Source organism: Lynx rufus, unplaced genomic scaffold (assembly GCF_022079265.1).
Source record: "Lynx rufus isolate CCGP_SWC_20201006 ecotype Redwood Valley unplaced genomic scaffold, mLynRuf1.p SCAF_20, whole genome shotgun sequence".
Classification (NCBI taxonomy): Eukaryota; Metazoa; Chordata; class Mammalia; order Carnivora; family Felidae; genus Lynx; species Lynx rufus.
In genome coordinates, this window is record NW_025814835.1 from 79,474 (window position 1) to 98,523 (window position 19,050).

Consider the following 19,050-nt stretch of genomic DNA (forward strand, 5'->3'; position numbering starts at 1 on the left):
TTAGCTAGAAAGACACTGTGTGAAGCGGCCTAGATGAGAAGAAAGTGCTAGGTTTGATTTCCTCCTCTTCTCTTTGACTTTAGCCCTCACAGAGGGGATGACCTTGTGCCACCTTGTGCCAGAGCTGCTTCTTAATCATCAGAAATGTGCCATCTTAGGGGCACCTGGGGGGCTCAGTCGGTTAAGTGTCAGACTCTTGGGTTTCAGCTCAGGCCATGTTCTCATGCCTTTGTGAGTTCAAGTGCACTGAGAGTGCAGAGCCTACTTAGGGTTCTCTCTCTTTCCCTCTGTCTCTGCCTCTCCCCTGCTCACAGTCTCCTCTCTCTTCCTCTCTCTCTCTGAAAATAAATAAATAACTTAAAAAACATTTTTTTAATGTGACATTTTAGAGTTTTTAAGTAAATGTTACCTGAGTGAGTGTAAGAGGAAATCTGGGAACCATGTTTTCAGTGGTAGGAAGAATGGTTTTTTCGGTTAGCTTGGAGTGGCAGCAGCTTAGCACTGCCCGTGTAGAAAAGGATCAGAGTCAAGAAATGGAGTTTTATTTCCAACCTGGAATCAAGGATTTGTGTGGCCTTGGACAAATCTCTCACCTTCTCTGAGACCCTCAGTGTGAACTCTTGGAAGGGCACTTCCCATGGGGAAGCTTAGGACTTAATTGTGTGCCTGAAGACAGCTAACCCAAACAAGCCTTTTGTGCCCTGCAGTGTCCTACACAAAATAGATTTGTTTTTAAACGGGTAAGTGTAGAAAGACCTCATTAGGTATCAAGAAAAATTTTTTTACATTTTTAATATTTTTAACTTGGAAAATAAGAAATAATCATGTTAGTGGTAACAGATTATCCTTGGAGTCACATGACATTGATTGATGAAAATAGATTTGTATTGCCAGAGCCTTGGGACTCCAAAAATATTATTCATATAAAGTTTTAGTTTCTGACTTGGACAAGAGGGACTGAGAGCCTTTTGCAGTTTGGGGCCAGGGTGGAGATGGGTGTGAGGGAAGGCAAGTTCTACCCTGCTCAGAGTGCCTGCCCTCTGTCCTTACCAATTCAACACTGTGGACCAACTTGAACTGGAAAAGCTTGCCCTACCAGCTTGGACTAAGTCTCAGGACCCAGCAGTAATGACGGGGGGGGGGGGGTGTCCCTGGGGGGTTCCCTGAGTTCTTAAGTTTTTATCTTCTAAATTGATGTGTGCTGACAACAGATGCTTGGACACTTGGTCCTTTAGCGTTTCCTGTATGCCTAGAGCAAAAGCAGAGCCTCCATTGTACTTGGCCAGTGTCACTCTCTGGGGTTTCCAAGTTTCTGAATACAGCTTCCAATCAGTCTTCAGTCGGCTATTTTAGAAAATTATTCTTTGAGGTGAAACCTTTTTAAAAAATAACAGCTCTGTAAGCTATAATTCATGTGAAATAAAATTCACAAGTTTAAAGTACACATTCAGTGGTTTTTAGTATATTCACAGACTTGTGCAATCATTACCACTACCTAATTTTAAAGTATTTTCTTCACTCCAAAAATAAACCTCCTACCTCTTAGCAGCCGTTCTCAATTCCTTCCTGTCCCCAGTCCCTGGTAACCACTAGTCTGTTTTCTCTGTGAATCTGCGTATTCCATACATTTCATACAAATACATCATACAGTACGTGGTCTTGTGTATCTGGCATCCTTCACTTAGCATGTTTTCAAGGTTCATCTTTGTTGTAGCATGTATCAATACTTCATTCTGGGTGACAACACAGGCCCGTTCCACTCACAAGAGCTTGGCACCATCCAGGGAAAGCCAGAGGCCCCACACACAGTGTTGCCACTTTGGACCTTAGTCTGGCTATGGGGTCAGTGTGCCTGATGGAGACCAAGTACACGCTGCCAGCAACTACAAATGTTGGAAGCAGGAAAATAAGCTGCCTCTGTAGTTGTCTCTTAATCAGAAGAAACAAGTTACAAGCAGGCAAAAGTATACTTTTCTGCCATTTACATATACCTCTGTAGTTACATTTAACATTACTGTTTATTCCAGTTAATATATAGTGGTCTTTTATTTCAGCCTCAAGGATAGCTTTAATATTTCTTGTAAGGCAGGCCTGCTGGTAACAGTTCTCCCAGTTTTTGTTTATTTTGGACTGTCTCGTTTCTCCTTCATTTTTTGAAGGGTAGTTGTGCTGGATATAGAATTTTCAGTTGGCATTGTGCCCCCAAACATGTTACCCCACAGCATTTTAGCCCCCGTGATTTCAGATAAGAAGTCAGTTATTCATATCATTGCAGATCTTTTATATAGGATGAATTGTTTTTCTTCTTTTAAGATTCTCTCTTTGGCTTTGGGTTTTACAGTTTGACTAGGATGCATCTAGTTGTGTATCTCATTGAGTTTATGTTAATTGTAGTTTGTTGAACTTTTGGATATGTAGTTAAATTCATTACATTTGGGAAGTTTATACACATTGTTTCTCCAAATATTCTTTCTGCTTTTTTCTCTCTCCTGCTCTGGGACTTCCAGCTGTGTTTCTTTCGATGCATGGTAATACGCCACAGGTCTCTGAGGCTCTGCTCATTTTTCTTCATTCTTTTTTCTTTCTGCTCCCTAGACTATACAGTCTCAATTGATCTATCCTCGTATTTTCTGATTCTTTCTTTGACCACCTCTGATTTTCTGTTGAGTCCCTCTAGGACATTTTTACTGTAGTTATTATATTCTTCAACTCTAGAATCTCAATCTGATTCTTTTTTTAAAAATGATTTCCAGGGCGCCTGGGTGGCTCAGTCAGTTGAGTGTCCGACTTCGGCTCAGGTCACGATCTCACGGTTCCTGGGTTCGAACCCCACATCAGGCTCTGTGCTAACAGCTCGGAACCTAAAGCCTGCTTCGGATTCTGTGTCTCCCTGTCTCTCTGCCCCTCCCCCACTCACGCTCTATCTCCCTCTCTCTCTCTCAAAAATAAGTAAACATTAAAAAAAAATTTTTTTAATGATCTCCATCTCTTTGTTTTTATTCTGTGTTTGGTTAGACATTGCTTTCATGATTTCCTTCAGATCTTTAGACTTGGTTTCCTTCACTTATTTGAACATAATTATAATAGCTGATCTAAAATCTTTGTCTCGTAAGTGCAGCATCTGGGCCCTTCATTGGCTGCTAATTTTCCTCTGCATGGAGGCCATTTTTTTTTTCTGTTTCTTGATATATCTCATAAATTTGCTGAAAACTAGACATTTTAATTTTTTTTAATGTTTATTTCTTTGCTGCTTTTTGTTTGTTTAGTGACTTTCCTGGACAAATTCTATAAAGTGTATTATTTGTTATGTGCGACCACTGTTAGCTTCATGGTCATCTGGTGATTGCACAGAGGTTTCCTTACATGAGCTCAACCAGTAGGTCCCCCAGCCTCTGCTCGAGGCTCTGTGTGTGTGTCAGTTCCAGCTGCTTGTGCTCCACTTTAGCCTTCACTTCCTGACTCACAGAATCCCAGGTCAACCAGATAGAGATTCTATAGCCTTCTTGGGTCTCTCCTGATCATGCACACAGCACTGCATGTGTGTGTGGCCTTCTGTGTTTGTAGGACTTTCAGAGCTTTTCCCAGCCTCCTGTGGGTATCTTATTCCCCTCCATTTTTTTCACTGTGGTAAAATACACATGACATAAAATTTGCCACTTAACCATTTTACGTGTGCTCTTCAGTGTCACTAAGTACATTCACACGGTTGTGCAGCCGCCGCCCCCCCCCCCACCTCCATATCCAGAACTCTTTTCATCTTGTAAAACCAAAAGTCTGTCAGTTAAGCAATAACTTCCCAGTTCCTTGCAACTACCACCTGCTTTCTTTCTCCGTGATCTGATGGCTCCCGGGACCTCCTACAAGTGGGACCACACAGCCTTCACCCTTCTGTTGCTGGCTCATTTCACACAGCACAGTCCTCCAGCTTCGTGCATGTTGCAGCAGGTGAAAGAACACCCTTCCGTTTTAAGGCTGAATGACACTCCATTGTATGGATATATACCAGTTGTACTTAGGAGTTCCCTGTATATTCTGAGTATTATCCCTTTTTGCAGGCTGTTGTACTCTGTGGATAGTGTCTTCTGATGCGCAAAAGGTAGTTTTCATTAAGTCCAGTGTCTGTTTTTTCTTTTGTTACCTGTGCCTTTGGTGTCATATCCAGTAAATCACTACCAAACCCAGTGTCCTGAAGCTTTTGCACTATGTTTTTATATAAGAATTCTGTAGTTTCAGGTTTTACATTTAGGTCATTTATCCATTTTGAGTGACTTTGGTAATGGTGTTGTTACATAAGAATCCAACTTCAGTATGATAAAAGCATTTTATTTAAATATATATATATTAGCATGGGGTACTGACTTTATATTTTTACTTCCCTTTATATCAGGTTAAACAAGTTTCCTCTAAATGCAGACACAATTCGTTGGCATATAATTCTTGGTGTACTTACCAGAAATTGAAAAAGTGGTTCCAAGGATTGGGCAGTAAATATTGCAAGTCCAGTGGTTTCCAAGACTTTGCTTTCAACAGCATTGAAAATTGTCCTAATTGTCAGCTAATAGATTATTAAAAATATTGTTAATGATAGACCACTCTATGATTATTTATTTTTGGCACATTACTTGGTAAGAGTCACAGAGCTGAGGTCTGGCATGCCTTCTGAGCCCTCAGTCCCATCAACTTACATTCACAGGGAGGAGAAGGAGCAAAAGAGCCAATGTTACTCTGACCTCATTTAGCAAAAACACTCCTCATGAAAGATTTTTTAGGTGTTTACTTAGGATGGTTAATAATTATTTATGAAAATGTGTAACTGTTTCAATCATGATTTAATCATTGTGATGACTTAGGCTACAAACTTTCTACTGTAAAAAATCTATTTATTTTATGTTACTGTATAGTTTTGGTCCATAACCCAGGCATTAAGTTCACCATCATAGCCAGTTTCTGAGCACACAGTTCACAGTATACAGTTTACATTCACACCGTTGTGCGTACCGTCCAGTACTCTTTCCATCTTGCAAAATTAAAACTCCATACCACTGACACCAATATAGAAATATTCTCCACAAATAGAGCCTTGTGGCCATGTGAAAAAGAATGTTTAATTCAATTTATCTGATTTTCTTGCATAGAAGAGTGGCAGGGTACTCCAGCATAAATTATTATGATAAAATACTAGGCTTCAATCCTCTTGGAGCAGTGTGATAGAAACAAGGGACCAAACAGAAAAAAAGCCCATGTGGAATTTCTGGTTGTTATAAAAGAGTTGGTTATTCTATTTTAAAATGCATGATGGTAACATCATATCACTATGGCATTTAGCTTTCATTGACTGTATTTAAAAGATCATCTGATAAAATATTTATTTTTAAAAGAAATACAGTATGCTGGAAATTATATCCCTTGCAACTATTTATTTTTGTTATGAAAAATTTAGATGCTAACTTAAAAATATGTTATCCTTTTTATAGTGGTAGTTTTTCAGAATTCCTCAGGAGGTATGTGACATTTGAAGACCACTGCATTAGTACATAGGGATCCCTATGCAAATGCCTGAACCAACTTTAAAGTTTTCTGGAGACCAGCCTGAAATGCCAAGCCTCGCTATAGGAGTTTGTTCCCGCGGCAAGGCTCATGACAAGGTAGTGACGGTTGAGCGTCAGACACTCACCTGCTGGCCCACATTCAAACCTGCAGAACTCCACAAAGGGAGGTGTCTGTTTGGGAGGCCGTCTCCTCAGTCCAGAACAGGTACAACTTCAAAGCTAAGTGCTCACTAAGGAAAGTTTTAAGAAAAACTGACATTATGGCACCTGCCCTAGGTTGGCAGGCAAGTTAGACAGCAGCCTCAATCTACCTTTTCCTCCTGTGCCCTGCTCACAGCCGTAACATTTCCCCTTAGAAGGACCCAGATCCACAGAGTAAAGCAACCCACAGAATGAGAGTGTTTCAAATTATATATTTGATCAGGGGAATGAGCCAGTTACAGAAAGACAAAAACGGATGATTGCACTCATATGAAGTACTTAGAGGAGTCATATTCATACAGACGGGCAGGTAGGTGGTGTCACCAGGGACTGGGGGAGGGGCTGGGAGTCCGTGTTTAATGGGGACGGACTCAGTTGCACAAGACACGAAGACACATGGATGGGGACAGCTACTCAGCAGTGTAAACTTTAGGGGCACCTGGGTGGCTGAGTCCGTCAAGCATCTGACTTCGACTCAGGTCACGATCTCACGGTTTGTGAGGTGGAGCCCCACATCCACCTCTGTGCTGACAGCTCAGAGCCTGGAGTCTGCTTCGGATTCTGTGTCTCTCTTGTTGTCTGCCCTTCCCCTGCTTGCACTCTGTCTCTCTCTCTCAAAAATAAAAAAACATTAAAAAAGATTTTTTTAATGGTAAACTTTATGTTATGTGTATTTTGCCATAATAAAAAAAATTGGGAAAAATGCTAATATCCCATTTCATACCTCTTTTTGCCAAACTTTGGGACTCATTCAACGTAAGAAGCATTGTTCACCATACTGCTGGATGGATTAACAAAGTCAGCCTCATTATCAAATACACATCAGACTTGCTTTCTGTCAGGAAGCAGTCTGGATTCATTTTCGTTTCCAGTGCACACGTTAAGACGTATTTTGAAGAAGGGGCACCTGGGTGGCTCAGGTCATGATCCCAGGGTCCTGTTTGTGAGCCCCATGTCGGACTCCATGTGGAGCCTGCTTAAGATTCTCTCTCAGTCTCCCTCTGCCCTCTCCTCTGCTCACTCACTCTTTCTCTCTCTCTAAAAAAAATTAAAAAAAAATTATAAAGACGTATTTTGAAGAAAACCACTAAAAGATTGGAGAAACAAATTAGACTAACCTTAGATTGACTGCCAAATGCAGGAGGGACTTGGCCCAGCATGGGCTGTTTCTCACTGCTCACCTGGGATGTGGCCTAATCCAGGGGGAGTGAGTCAGGAGAGGCAGCCGGTGTCCCTTAAATCAGAGTGAGTGCGTGGTGTCCAGTTTGGGGGAAGAATCAAGAACCGCACATGAAACTCAGAGGCATATGCTGATTTCATTGGACACCATTGAACTCTCCTTATGTGCTTAATGAAAAGAGGGTGCATACTGATAAGAACTAATTGCTCTGGAAGTTAGCTTGTATTAGATCTGAGATTGGAGAGATGACGGCTATTGTTGAAATAAATATTCATGATGTGACGACATAACCGAATCTGAAAAAAGATCACATTAAACTAATGTAGGCTTGAACTCTTGTGTCTTCAAAAGTTTTGTGGCCCCAGGATGTAAGCCTGCGTGTGAGAGATTGTGTGCTGCTCACCCTGGGCCAGCCAATGGTGCATGCTGGGATAAATATGAAGAAGAGGAGGAATGCTGACCTCTCAGCAATGCGGGAGGGATTTCTCGGTTTGCTGTGCGGTGTTCACAGGCCCCATCTCAAGATGGGCACTTCTGACAGTGGCAGAGTGGCGGGGGAGAGCCTTGCCGCGTGGCCCTCTGGGCTGAGCCCGGAGCCCCTCCTCCCCTGACCCAGTACGTGGGAGGAGGCCTTAGGGGTTGTGCTTGCCCATCGAAGGTGGCTTTTCTCGAACCAGTATTTCAGAATGTCCCACTGTCCTGCGTGCTGAAGTATTTTATTCCTGGGGCAATGTGGGATGGGTGAGAGGTTTGTTTTGTTTTTTAAAAGGGGAAATGGAACAGCAGACTCTGGTTCTCAGAGATCTGTGGCCACGGAGATTTGGAGACTGATTCCCTTAAAACCAGTGGTTTTATGGTGTGGTCCCCAGCCCAAGGGCATCAGCTTCTCCTGGGAACTTGTTAAAAATGCAAATTATGGGGCCCGCTCTCCAGATCAGCCCAGTCCAGACCTCTAGGGGCCTCCAGGTGATTCTGATGCCTGCCCACTTTGAGAACCACACAAACCCATATGGTTTGAGTTGATTTGCCCTTGACTAGTTGACATAATGTCTAGATGATGTAATGACTCGTATTGTATAAACATTAGACATTTCATTTTTGTGTATTTTGGAACCACTATAATTAGTTTTCAGTTGTGTTGAAGAGCATTGAATCTGTGCTGCCTGATGAATAAAGGTCTGTATTGCCAAGCGAGGGACGACAGCATGTCCTAATCCAGAAACCCTTAGGCCAAACAGAGGTGGTGTCCTCGGATCCCAGGATGGTTCAGCCCGTGGGAGGTGACCTAGGGTCCTTTCCTGGCAGAGAACTGTGCCAGGGCCAGGGACTGTCAGGAAAGTTGGGCCCTGGGCATCTCCCAGAGCAGGCGGAGTGAGTACCGTCTTTTGAGAGAGAAACCTGCTCTGTGTTTTGGGCGGGACCAGGGCCCACGTTCGTGTCTCCCTGAGATTTGTGAAGCCTTCTTTTTACCACAGTCCTTCCTTCTTTCACTTTTGCTTCCACTTTTGATCCTTTGGTCTTTTAAAAATACAAATCAGAGGCCCCTAGGTGGCTCAGTCCGTCAGGCATCTGACTCTTGATTTTTGCTCAGGTCATGATCTCACGTGGGGCTCTGCACTGACAGCACAGAGCCTGCCTGGGATTCCCTCTCTCTTGCGCTCTCTCTGTCTGCCCCCCTGTCGCTCCTACGTTTGCTTTCTCTCATTCCCTCTGTCTCTCAGTAAATACATAAATTTTTTTTTAAAAATCAAATGCAAATCATATCAAATCAGTTCCTTGCTTAAAATTGAAATTGTTCCAGGACCACCCATTGCCCTCAGGAAAAATACAGAGCGTTCAGCTGGCCTTGCTTCCCTCCTGCCTATGAGTGTTTGCCCCTGTCTCGGGGCTGTGCGGACACCGCAAGCTGAGCCTGGACAGCCACCCCAGGTGAAGGCCCTCACTAAGCACAGGCTCCCGTTTCAATCTCGTCCACCATACTCATAATACTTTTTGACCTTGCTTTTTCTTCAGTAGCCTGAGCTCCAGCACCTGTCCTGTCCTCAGGACACAGGTCAGCGTTGAGTGAACTGATCCCCCACATTCCTGTCTCCCCTTTCCTTGTGTGTTTGCAGAAGCTCTATGAGGACAGGGACACAGTTCACCACTGTGTCCGGGCCTCACGGAGGCTCAGGACGCGCTTGGCATGACGTGAACAAGCCTTATTTCCCGTCCTTTCCCTGCTACTTATGTCCCCCCTGTCTCTTGCATTGTAGTTTGGGGCTGAGTTCCGGAGATTTTCCTTAGACCGTCAAAAGCCAGGGAAGTTTGAAGACTTCTACAACCTGGTGGTTCACACGCACCACATCTCCAACACAGACGTGACCATTGGCTATGCAGATGTGCACGGCGACCTGCTGCCCATCAACAACGATGACAACTTCTGCAAGGCGGTCTCGAGCGCCAACCCCCTGCTCAGGGTCTTCATCCAGAAACGAGGTACCGGGGGCCGCTGCACCCATTTCAAACATGCAGTTTTCGGTTTTGTCTGTTGCTACAGAGCCACGCGATTCTCTTTTCTAGCCTGTGGTCGAAAAGAAGGTAACGTGTGTTTGGTCAACACCAGTTTATTAGAAGGTCTTCAAAATTTTAAATGCATTTTCAATCTTAAAGAGTGTTGACTTCTGATTTTTAAAAACTGAGGAAGAAATACTATTGATGCTTTCATATTTTAACTGGATGCGAGTTCGCTAACAAAACGGCATTAGCCAGTAACCCAGGAATGAAACTTGTGGTTGCTAGTGTGTGTTTTCCACTGTCTTTTTAGGATTGGAAACTTATGCTAGCTTTAAATTATAACTTTGGCTAACTTTTAGCTCTGAGGGTCTAGCTGTGCTGTAACAGTATCATTTTATGGGAAAACCGGCTGCTAACGTAGGTTAATGGTTGGGAGGGCGTGTGCCCCGCTGTTGAGTCGAAGCTGGGCCTCGTGCTGGTCTCATCTCTACACTTGGGAGAATCTTCCCATTTCCAAATAAAATACTGAAGGAAGGAGCCGCCTGCAGGGAGGCGTTTCCTGGCTGACTTGGTCGTGACTGGAACTTCTGTGCCCACAGCGAGCGCACAGACCGCCCGCAGGGGACACTTGCAGGGTGACCGCCGTGGCTCGCTGTGTTGGCTGCAGTGGCCTCAGTGGGGGCAGGAGAGCTGAGCAGAGACCGGGAGCAGCAGCCACAGTGTTCGGAACAGAAGGAGGCCGGGACGCTGGAGGCCGAGGCGTATAGCCGGGCGCCTGGTTCTGAGGGCAGGCGGTGCCTCAGTCCCTGCTGCGGCATCACGTTGTCCCGAGGGGAGAAGGCGCACGTGCGGAGAGCTCAGGGCGTGCTGGCCGCGGTTCCGCGAACATTCTCTCTTCTTGTTTGTGCTGCTGGAGGGGAACAGCGGGAGACCCGCTGACCTCACCTTCTGCCTGGTTCTCTGGCACGAGATCAGACAGCTCTGCGTCTTCAGTCCCTGCTGAGCCTGGCTGTCCCGCTGATGGCACTGTCACTTCCGCGTGGTGGCTTTTGCTTCGTCCCCAGCCCTGCCGCGCTGCTCCGCTGCCTCCACGTGACCCCGGGCTCTGCCGCGTCCTCCTGCCCGCTGCTCTGGCCGCACCTGCGCCCGGCTGCCCCCCGCCTGGAGCCGCCCTCTGAGAGAGGCCCGCCCTCAGACCGCGCTACCCAGTCACCTCGTGTCCCCTCGGCCGTTCTCTGTCCTGTTACTCTGCTTCTCTGTGCCTTACTTAGCGGCCGTTCTCAGGGCTCCTTGCTGGCCCTCGGGGCCACGTCCCGCCGCTCCGCCCTGGCCATCCCGGGTCACAGTGCTTGCTCTCAGGGTGCGGGAGGGTGAGCAGTGGGTGCGGAGCACCGTGTAAACCGGAGATCTGCACGCGGGCTTTGTCATCCATCGGTCACAGAGGGAACGAGTGTTGTCTGTGCGGAGCTGAACTGGAGGTGCCACCGAGGGCGCGCCTTTCCCTCACAGTGCTGCTGACACCTGGCACCCCGTGCTGTGGACCCTCTGAAGCTGAGGTGACACAGGAAGCTCTGAGGTCTGTGTGCCCACGAGTGTGCCCACTTCCCAGGGGCGGCTCTGGCGGCTCTGCCTCTTTTCAGCTTGCTGGCTGAGGCCCTGTGTCCTGTCTTCATTGTCTGCTTTCCCTCTGCCACTGCCCTGAGAGAAATAGCTCAAAGTTTAATTGGCTGGCTTAGGGTTTCTTCCCCCGCCCCGTAGTGTGTCACCTGCAACCCGTGCCTTTCTCTGTCACATGACAGAGACCTCTGTCAGGGACCCCAGTTCAGACCCTGCCTCTAGCACCTTCTCACTGACTCTGACCAGCTGATCCCTAATGTTCTTTCTGGTCTATCAAATGGGAGAGCAGCGCCTACCTCAGATAGTTGTCATACTTGGGGCACCCGGGTGGCTCCGTCGGTTAAGCATTTGACTTCAGCTCGGGTCAACACCTCACAGTTCACGGGTTCGAGCCCTGCGTCGGGCTCTGTGCTGACAGCTCGGAGCCTGGAGCCTACTTCGGATTGTGTCTCCCTCTCTCTCTGCCCCTCCCCAACTCACACTCTGTCTGTCTCTCTCTCTCCCTCTCTCTCTCTCTCTCTTTCAAAAATAAATAAACATAAAAAATTAAAAACAAACAAATTATAGTTGCCATACTTAAATAGGAAAGGGCTTCTGGGGTGCCTGGGTGGCTCAGTCAGCTAAGCATCCAACTCTCTTTCAGCTCAGGTCATGATCTCACGGTTTGTGAGTTCGAGCCCCACGGTGGGCTCTGTGCTGACAGCTCAGAGCCTGCCTGGGATTCATTCTCTCTCCCTCTCTCTCTGTCCCTGCTGTGTGCTCTCTCTCTCTGAAAATAAATAAAAGAAAAAAAGAAAGTACTCCTAATATTCACAAAGCTCAGCGCCTCGATTCCATCACTGGGGAAACGGGCTCTGCTCTCGCCATGCTCAGTGGACTCTTGCTGTAAATACTGCGTCCAGGTGGGAGAGGCGGGACAACTGTGTTGCTGTGGATGGTAAGAAGCAGGAGTCGTCCTGATACCCTCCATGTTCAGGATAGACTTGCTAACTGTGTGAAAGGCAGTGCCCATCTGCAGGCAGGGCATCGCTGAGGCTACCCTGGGAGGTGACACTCGGGTCCCACGTTCTTTTCCTACAGCAGGTGTTCCGAGATGTCAGTCACAGTAATACTGTTTTCATGATTTTACTGCAGCCACCCTCACTCTGTCACTTACCTAATAACTTTCTATACCGTGGTGTATATTTTAGGAGAAATCTGTACTCCTATCACAAGTGAAGAGCCATCAGCCTTCTAACAGATGTTGAAGTAAACCCACAGTTATGTTTAGGAAACATACTTTGTCTGCCACTCATTAATCTCTTACCCCAAACCACACATGCACATCACAATGAAACTTCAGGCCAACCTCCCTTGTGAATACAGATGTGGAAACGCTTCGACAAAATACCAGGATGTGGGAGTCCTATTCCCACACAGGAACTTATGCGTGACTGTTGACTGCCGCGGTGTCCGTGATGGCCAAAGGGTGCAAACGCCCCAGTGTGCGCAGACCAGCGAGTGCACACAAGACGTGCAGTGGGACAGGACTCAGTCGTAGACGGGACTGAGGGGACACAGCTCGCGGGAACCCTGGAAGGAGGGGCAGGTGAGAGTAGCCGGGTGTGCGGGCCGCTGTTGGAGGCGTGCGTTCAGTCTGTGCTCTGAGGTGCAGAGTCTGTGTCTGCGGAGTCGCTAAAACTTATTTGTTGCCCCAAAGCGATGCTCAACGCTCGGCGGCCACTTGCAGACGCGCGGGGCAGTGGAGGGTCGGCCGCCAGTGCAGCGGGGTCCGCCTTCTCGCATCAGGTCTTCCGGCACACACGTGTCCTTGCCACAGTCGATTTACTGCCATGTTTCCCACTTTTTTGTGCTTATTCTTTCTTAATAATTGTGGCAAAGTACATACGACAAAGCTTGCCACCGCTGTATACCCATCCGTCTCCACGATGCTTCTCATCCTGAAAAACCGAGCCATTCTGTCTTTTAGACCCTATCTCCCCGTTCTGCCCTCCCTCCAGCCCCTGGTGCCCACTACCCTACTTTCTACCTGTGTGACTGTGACCCCTCTAGGAGCCTCCTGGAAGTGGATTCCTGCAATATTTGTGACTGGTTCGCTTCACTGAGCATTATGTCCTCAAGGTTCTTCTCAGGGGAGAGACTGCCAGCATTTCCTTCCTTTTCCAGGTTGAATGATACTCCATTTGAATAGGCCACATTTTGTTCATCATTCACCCATCAGTGGACATCTGGGTTTCTTCCATGTTTTAGCTGCTGTTAACATGAGACAAATATCTCTTTGAGACCCTGTTTTCAATTCTTTTGGGTATAGACTCTGTAGTGTAAATATTGCTGCTTCACATGGTAGTTCTACTCTTAAGTGTTTGAGAAACCGTCATACTGTTTTCCACAGCAGCTGCACCATTTTGCATTCCCACCAACAGCGCACAGGGTCCCAGTTTTTCCACACCCTCACCAGCACCTGTTGTTTTCTGGTTCTTTAAAAGTAGCCATCACAATGGGTGTGAGGTGGGATCTCGTACTCTTGATTTGCAAGTCCCTAATCATTAGTGATGTTGGTGTTTGCAGTGCTTCATGGGCACTTGTACGTCTTCTTTGGAGAGACATCCGTTCGGGTCCTTTGCGCATTTTTGCACAAGGTCGCCTTTGGTTGTTGAGTTTCAGGGGCTCTTTGTGTTCTGGATGTTAACCCCTTGTCAGATATGGACTCGCAAATATTTTCTCTCATTCTGTAGGCTGCCTTTATACTCTGCACATTGTCTTTTGATGTACAAAATTTCTAATTTGGAACAGAGTCAAATTTGTCTATTTTTTCTTTTGTGAACTGTGCCTTTTTATAACTGGCCGTGTGCTGGCCTGCCCCGAGACCTTAGTTCTCGCACGGCCTCTAGTGACTGTCTCCTGTCCTGTCCTTGCGTCTGCCCTACTCCTGGGAACAAGCAGCTCTTGCAGAAAAGGTCGGTGGTCCCCACCTCCCACAGCGTTTGTCTGTCTGGGAACGTCTTGATCTCCCTCTCGCTTTGCGGCACGGTCTTGCTGGGTATAGGAGTCACACGTGACGGGTCTGTCTTCGTGCGGCGTTTTGAATGTGTTGTGCACTTTCTCTGAAACCCAAAGTTTCTGGTGAAAAATCTGCAGATAAGCTTACTGAGGGCCCCTTGGGTGTGATGATTCCCCTCTCTCTTGGTGCTTTCAAGATTCTTGGTCTTTTGAAAGTTTGGTTACAACTTGTCTCAGAGTGGGTCTGTCTGAGTTCATCTTATTTGGAGTTTGCTGAGCGTCTTGGATTTTATATTCATGTCTTTCTTAAAGTTAGGAAGACTTATAGCCATTGTTTCTTCAAATATTCTCTCTGCCCCTCTTTTCCTTTTGAGACTCCCACAGTGTGTGTGTCGGTCCTCTTGACAATGTCCTATGGGTCCCTCGGTCTCCGTTTTCTTCATTTACTTTCTATTCCACAGTGTTGATGATTTCCACTGTCGTGTCTTCAGGTTCACTGGTATTTCTTCTGTTTGTTCAAATCTGTTTTGAATCCCTCTAATCAATTTTTCATTTCAGTTATTGTACTTTTCAGCTCCAGAATTTCTTTGGGGTTTCTTTGCTGGTTTTCTCCTTCTTTACTGATATTTCCATTTTGTTCATACTTTTTTTTCATGATTTTATCCACATCTTCTAGTTCTTTCAGCATCTTTAAGACAGTTGCTTTAAAATCTCTCTAGTAGATCTGACACCGGGTCCTTTTTAGGGACAGATTCTGTTGAATTATCTTTTTCTTTTCAATGGGCCGAAGTCCCCTCTTTCTTTGTGTACCTTGTGATTTGCTGAGCGCTGGACATTCGAATCTCATGATGCGGTTACTCTGGAAATCAGATTCTCCCCCTTCCCCAAGGTTTGCTGTTGCGTTGTCGTCGTTCTTTTCTTGGTTGCAGGCTCTGTGCCGGGGGTCAACCTGAGGTGTCCGTTTAATGTCTTCCCCGGTCTTTTCTGAGCCTTTCCTTGGACATGTGCCGTCGCTTCCTAACTTCCCCCAAATAGGCAGCTGTTTTTCAATGTCCTAGTCTTTAATGTGTGGCTCCCAAAAGGGGAAAAGTGGAAAACAAAAGGGGGATAAGAGGGCACTTATCCCCTTGAAGTCACTCGAGCTGGAGCTGGAGGGGTGACAGCAATGGCCGCCAGCCTCTGAGTCCGCACCTGTGTGGTCAGAGCATGGCCTCCTGCCGTTTGGGGGACGGGGTCCTTTTCGTCCACCTGGCTTCTGCGGGCTGCTCCAGAAACACGTGCCCGGCTGCCTGCCACATGGCTGGGGCGCGGGACGGGTAGGTGCTGCTGTGCTGCGAGCTGGAATGGACCAAAATCGACTACTTCTCCCGGACACGTGGCAGGCCTCGGGCAGAGTCCAGAGTTCCAAAGCAGTCCCATCACACAGGTTCCGCCCCTGCTGTTGTCATCTGGGGGGGAGAGATTCCCGGGGCCCCTGCTCTGCCATCTTCTCAGAATCCTCCTGTGCTTTTCTTGTGATTTCACTGTTGAAAATGACTCCATGCCTAGTGCAGGAGTGCTACTGAGTTTTCCTAAGTGCAAGAGGGATGTGATGTGCTGTACATAGAAAGTGCTCTTAGCTATGAGTTCAACATTAAGAATCAATAATATATACTAAATACATGTCTTTTTTAATGTTTATTTATTTTTGAGAGAGAGAGAGTGGGGCGGGGGGTGGGGGACAGAGAGAGAGGGAGTCGGGATCTGAAGTGGGCCCTCTACTGACAGTCTCTGTGGGACTGAGTCACGAGCCATGAGATCATGACCTGAGCCAAAGTCAGATGCTTAACTGACTGAGCCCCTCAAGCACCCCACTAAATATATATCTTTAAATAGAAACACATATAGCAGAAGGTTTTATGTTGCTCAGTGGATGAAAACGTTGGTCAGAGGCTCACAGGAACCTAACCGTGTATTTTCCAAATAGCCATGTTTCAGTACTCAATAATTCAATGTTCACGGAGACTTTATAGAATATAACTACCATGTATAATGAGAGTCAACTGTGTATGAGAAGTCCATAGAGACAGAAACAGATTCGTGGTTGCTAGGGAGAAGGGAGTATTGGGAGGTTAGGGTTTCTTAACTGGACACTGAAATATTCTGTAATTCAATAGTGGTGTTGATTGCAGGCCTTTGTAAATATACTCATAACCATTGAATTGTAGTCCTTAAATGGGTGAACATTATGGTATGTAAGTTATTTTTCAATAAATTATATCTCAGTATCTCTCTTACAAAATTAAAAAGTATAAGATTCAAACCAGAGTCTCCTGAGTCTGAGCCTTGACCTTGGGTGACGTCATCTGGGCTCATCTTTAGCCTTTATTTCCAAAATTCAGCCATTTTCAATATGTGTAAAAACTTGGAGTTTTTAATTAATTTATTTACCATCAAAACTCCAGACAGTGCTCAGGAACCTGCAGCTGGCCTCTATTTGGGGTCCGTTGGTAAACTTATGAGGTATGTAACTGGTCCTGCACAGCAGGGGTAGCAGGGCCTGCAACTTTGTTACAATAGAAATCATGGATATTCTCATATTGTGTGTTCATGTGCTTATTGTAGCCAGATATTTTGAATGTTATTTACTGTAAGCACTATTTTATTATTTTTTTTAAGTGTATTCACTCATTTTGAGAGAGAGAGGGAGGGAGTAGCAGAGAGGGAGGGAGGGAGAGAGAGAGAGAGAGAGAGAGAGAATCCCAAGCAGGCTCTGGGCTGTCACCACAGAGTCCAATGCAGGGCTCGATCCCACAAACCTCGAGATCATGATCTGAGCCAAAACCAAGAGTTGGGCACTCAACTGACTGAGCTACCCAGGTGCCCTTGTAATCATTATTTGAAAACACTGGTATGGATTGTTATTCATTGTGTTAGTAAGAAAGCACATACAGTGTTATATCACATATTGGCTGTAGTATTTTGATCACTGTCTTCAAAGTAACTGATTTCCTTTATAAATACACGTATTTTACTTGATGCCTTTAAGAACATTATTCTGAGCAGCCATTTCCCAGCACCATCTCGCCGAGGGCCCTTGGAGCGTGCAGGGTTAGGAAGCCAGTTATGGAGAGTCTGCATTTGAGAGCTCAGATGACAGGCCAGGAATGACTTGGATTTTGTCCTCCCGGGACCCAGCCGGGGACATCTTCCTTAGGATGTTAGATGGCATTTCTGCCCAGGGGGGACAAAGGACCATGCCTTTGGCCTTCACACATACAGGCTTCTCTCCTGCATTTAGTAGACTTCTTTAGTCCTCTGTCCAGCGCCGGACCCCTGCTAAACACTGCGGGGTCTCCCCTTGTATGCACAACAGACATCATCATGCCTTTCACTTGAATGCTGTGCCCACTTAAGTAAGTTGCTGGAATCGAATTGTCCCAGGATCTGCGTATGTGGGCCACACACCCAGCCAGTGCTGGGGAGCCAATCTTCCCTGTCTCCTGCTCACTCCCCTGGTCATCCCCAAGGATGCAGGAACATTTCAGAAAGCTGGCCCAAACCAGAGAGAATGCAGGACAAGACCAGCAAAGATACTCAGAGTATCTCTTTCTATTTTTAGCAGAATAAACAGGAAATGCAAACACTAACTTTTCACCACATATCCTTCAATAAATCCCTCCAACACCAGCTTCCCAGCCCTCTTGTTATTTAAGAGATGGGCCTCTTTGCCTCCCAGGCCCCAGCCTAGAACTGGAGGTGGAATCCTGACTGAGTATCCGTGGCTCTTCTGTCCCCAGGGTGAGTGGCCTCAGGGTGGCCTCAGGGTGTCACAGGGGGCTTGAGAAGACTTAATTATACCACAAGATTTTCAGCACATTTAGAATGCTCTGAAGTGTTTACTTGTAAAAGAAACATAAATACTGTGCGCTTCCCCGTATCTGTTCGCTGTTCTTGGTGTCGTGGTGTCCTTCTCAGTGCCTTGAATGAACAAGAGACATATGTCTGATTTATCACAAGTTGCATGATTGGGGAGGGGGAGGGAGGGAGTTACCAGAAAAAGTAATTACGGGATGTTCTTCAAAGTAAAACATACAGAATCGCTGACAATTTGGTTACATGCACTGGAAGAATCTTAAAGTGTCAGGCTGTGTAAATCCTGCTTATAATTGCTTTTCTCAGATACTTCATTAAGTCCCAGAAGTTGTGTTCGGTTTTTAGGTTGGGGGTTCACTGTTTAGCAGGAAGCACTCAGGGTCTCTGACGTTTTAGGGTGCTACAATTCTCTTTCCTGAGACACTGCCCCGGGTCGGAGGCTGTGTGTGTTGAGGGCAGGGAAAAGCCTAGTTGTGCTGAAGTAACCTTGTCTGTGTCCCTGTGCTTGTAGGAACAGATGTAACACCCTCTGCTGTGGGAGCTTTTTCATGAGACATATTTGCTTCTTTAACTGCCACTGATTCCTGGAAGTTTGCATATTTGGAGAATTTCCTTTTTTTTTTTTTTTTTTTAATTGAAAGAAAAGGCAAACACTCTCCCGTGGCTCCACCGTGGGAACATTCAGAAAACAAAATGCCTGAAGCCCGCATTCACCCCTGGAGTGGGAGTGGAAGGGGGGAGAGAATGTGCTGATGAAGCTCATTAAAAAGAAAACAAAGCCAGAGCCACCCACCATCCAGAAGAATCCAGGGGCTGGTCCTGGGCAAACTAGACATCTGTGCAGGCAGTCAGAAACCACGAGGTCATCGGCATCTCCTGGACACAGCTTGGTGCACCTGTGCCCCGGGGCTGCCCCTGCCCCCCAGCTGAGCCTGCGGGAGGGCGGGAAAGTGCCCCAGCCCAGTGAGCACCTTGAACATGGTGGTGACATGGAGGTGGGTTTGACCTTTTCTTGTTTGTTCCCTGGTCACATGGTTTTTTTTTACATATTCAAGCCCAGGGTGTGTTTATAATTTGGACTCGTGCTGTTTAAAGTCCTAATATATCATAAATATATCCTGTCATTAAACTCTTTGCAAGACTTTTTGTTTT

The 19,050-nt window shown here is 46.3% G+C and overlaps 1 protein-coding gene and 1 long non-coding RNA gene across 2 annotated transcripts in view; both read left to right on the forward strand.

Moving 5' to 3' along the window:
• Nucleotides 1-19,050, forward strand: part of PARD6G (par-6 family cell polarity regulator gamma) — a 92,124-nt gene that overhangs the window by 16,445 nt on the left and 56,629 nt on the right. Inside the window, exon 2 of the mRNA XM_047086208.1 lies at nt 9,186-9,408. Within this exon, the coding sequence (XP_046942164.1) occupies nt 9,186-9,408 (223 nt within the window). The remainder of the gene's footprint in view (nt 1-9,185; nt 9,409-19,050) is intronic.
• On the forward strand, nt 17,714-19,039 carry LOC124517014 (uncharacterized). Its single transcript, XR_006963276.1, has 2 exons — nt 17,714-17,823; nt 18,540-19,039. It is a non-coding gene; the product is annotated as an uncharacterized LOC124517014 (long non-coding RNA).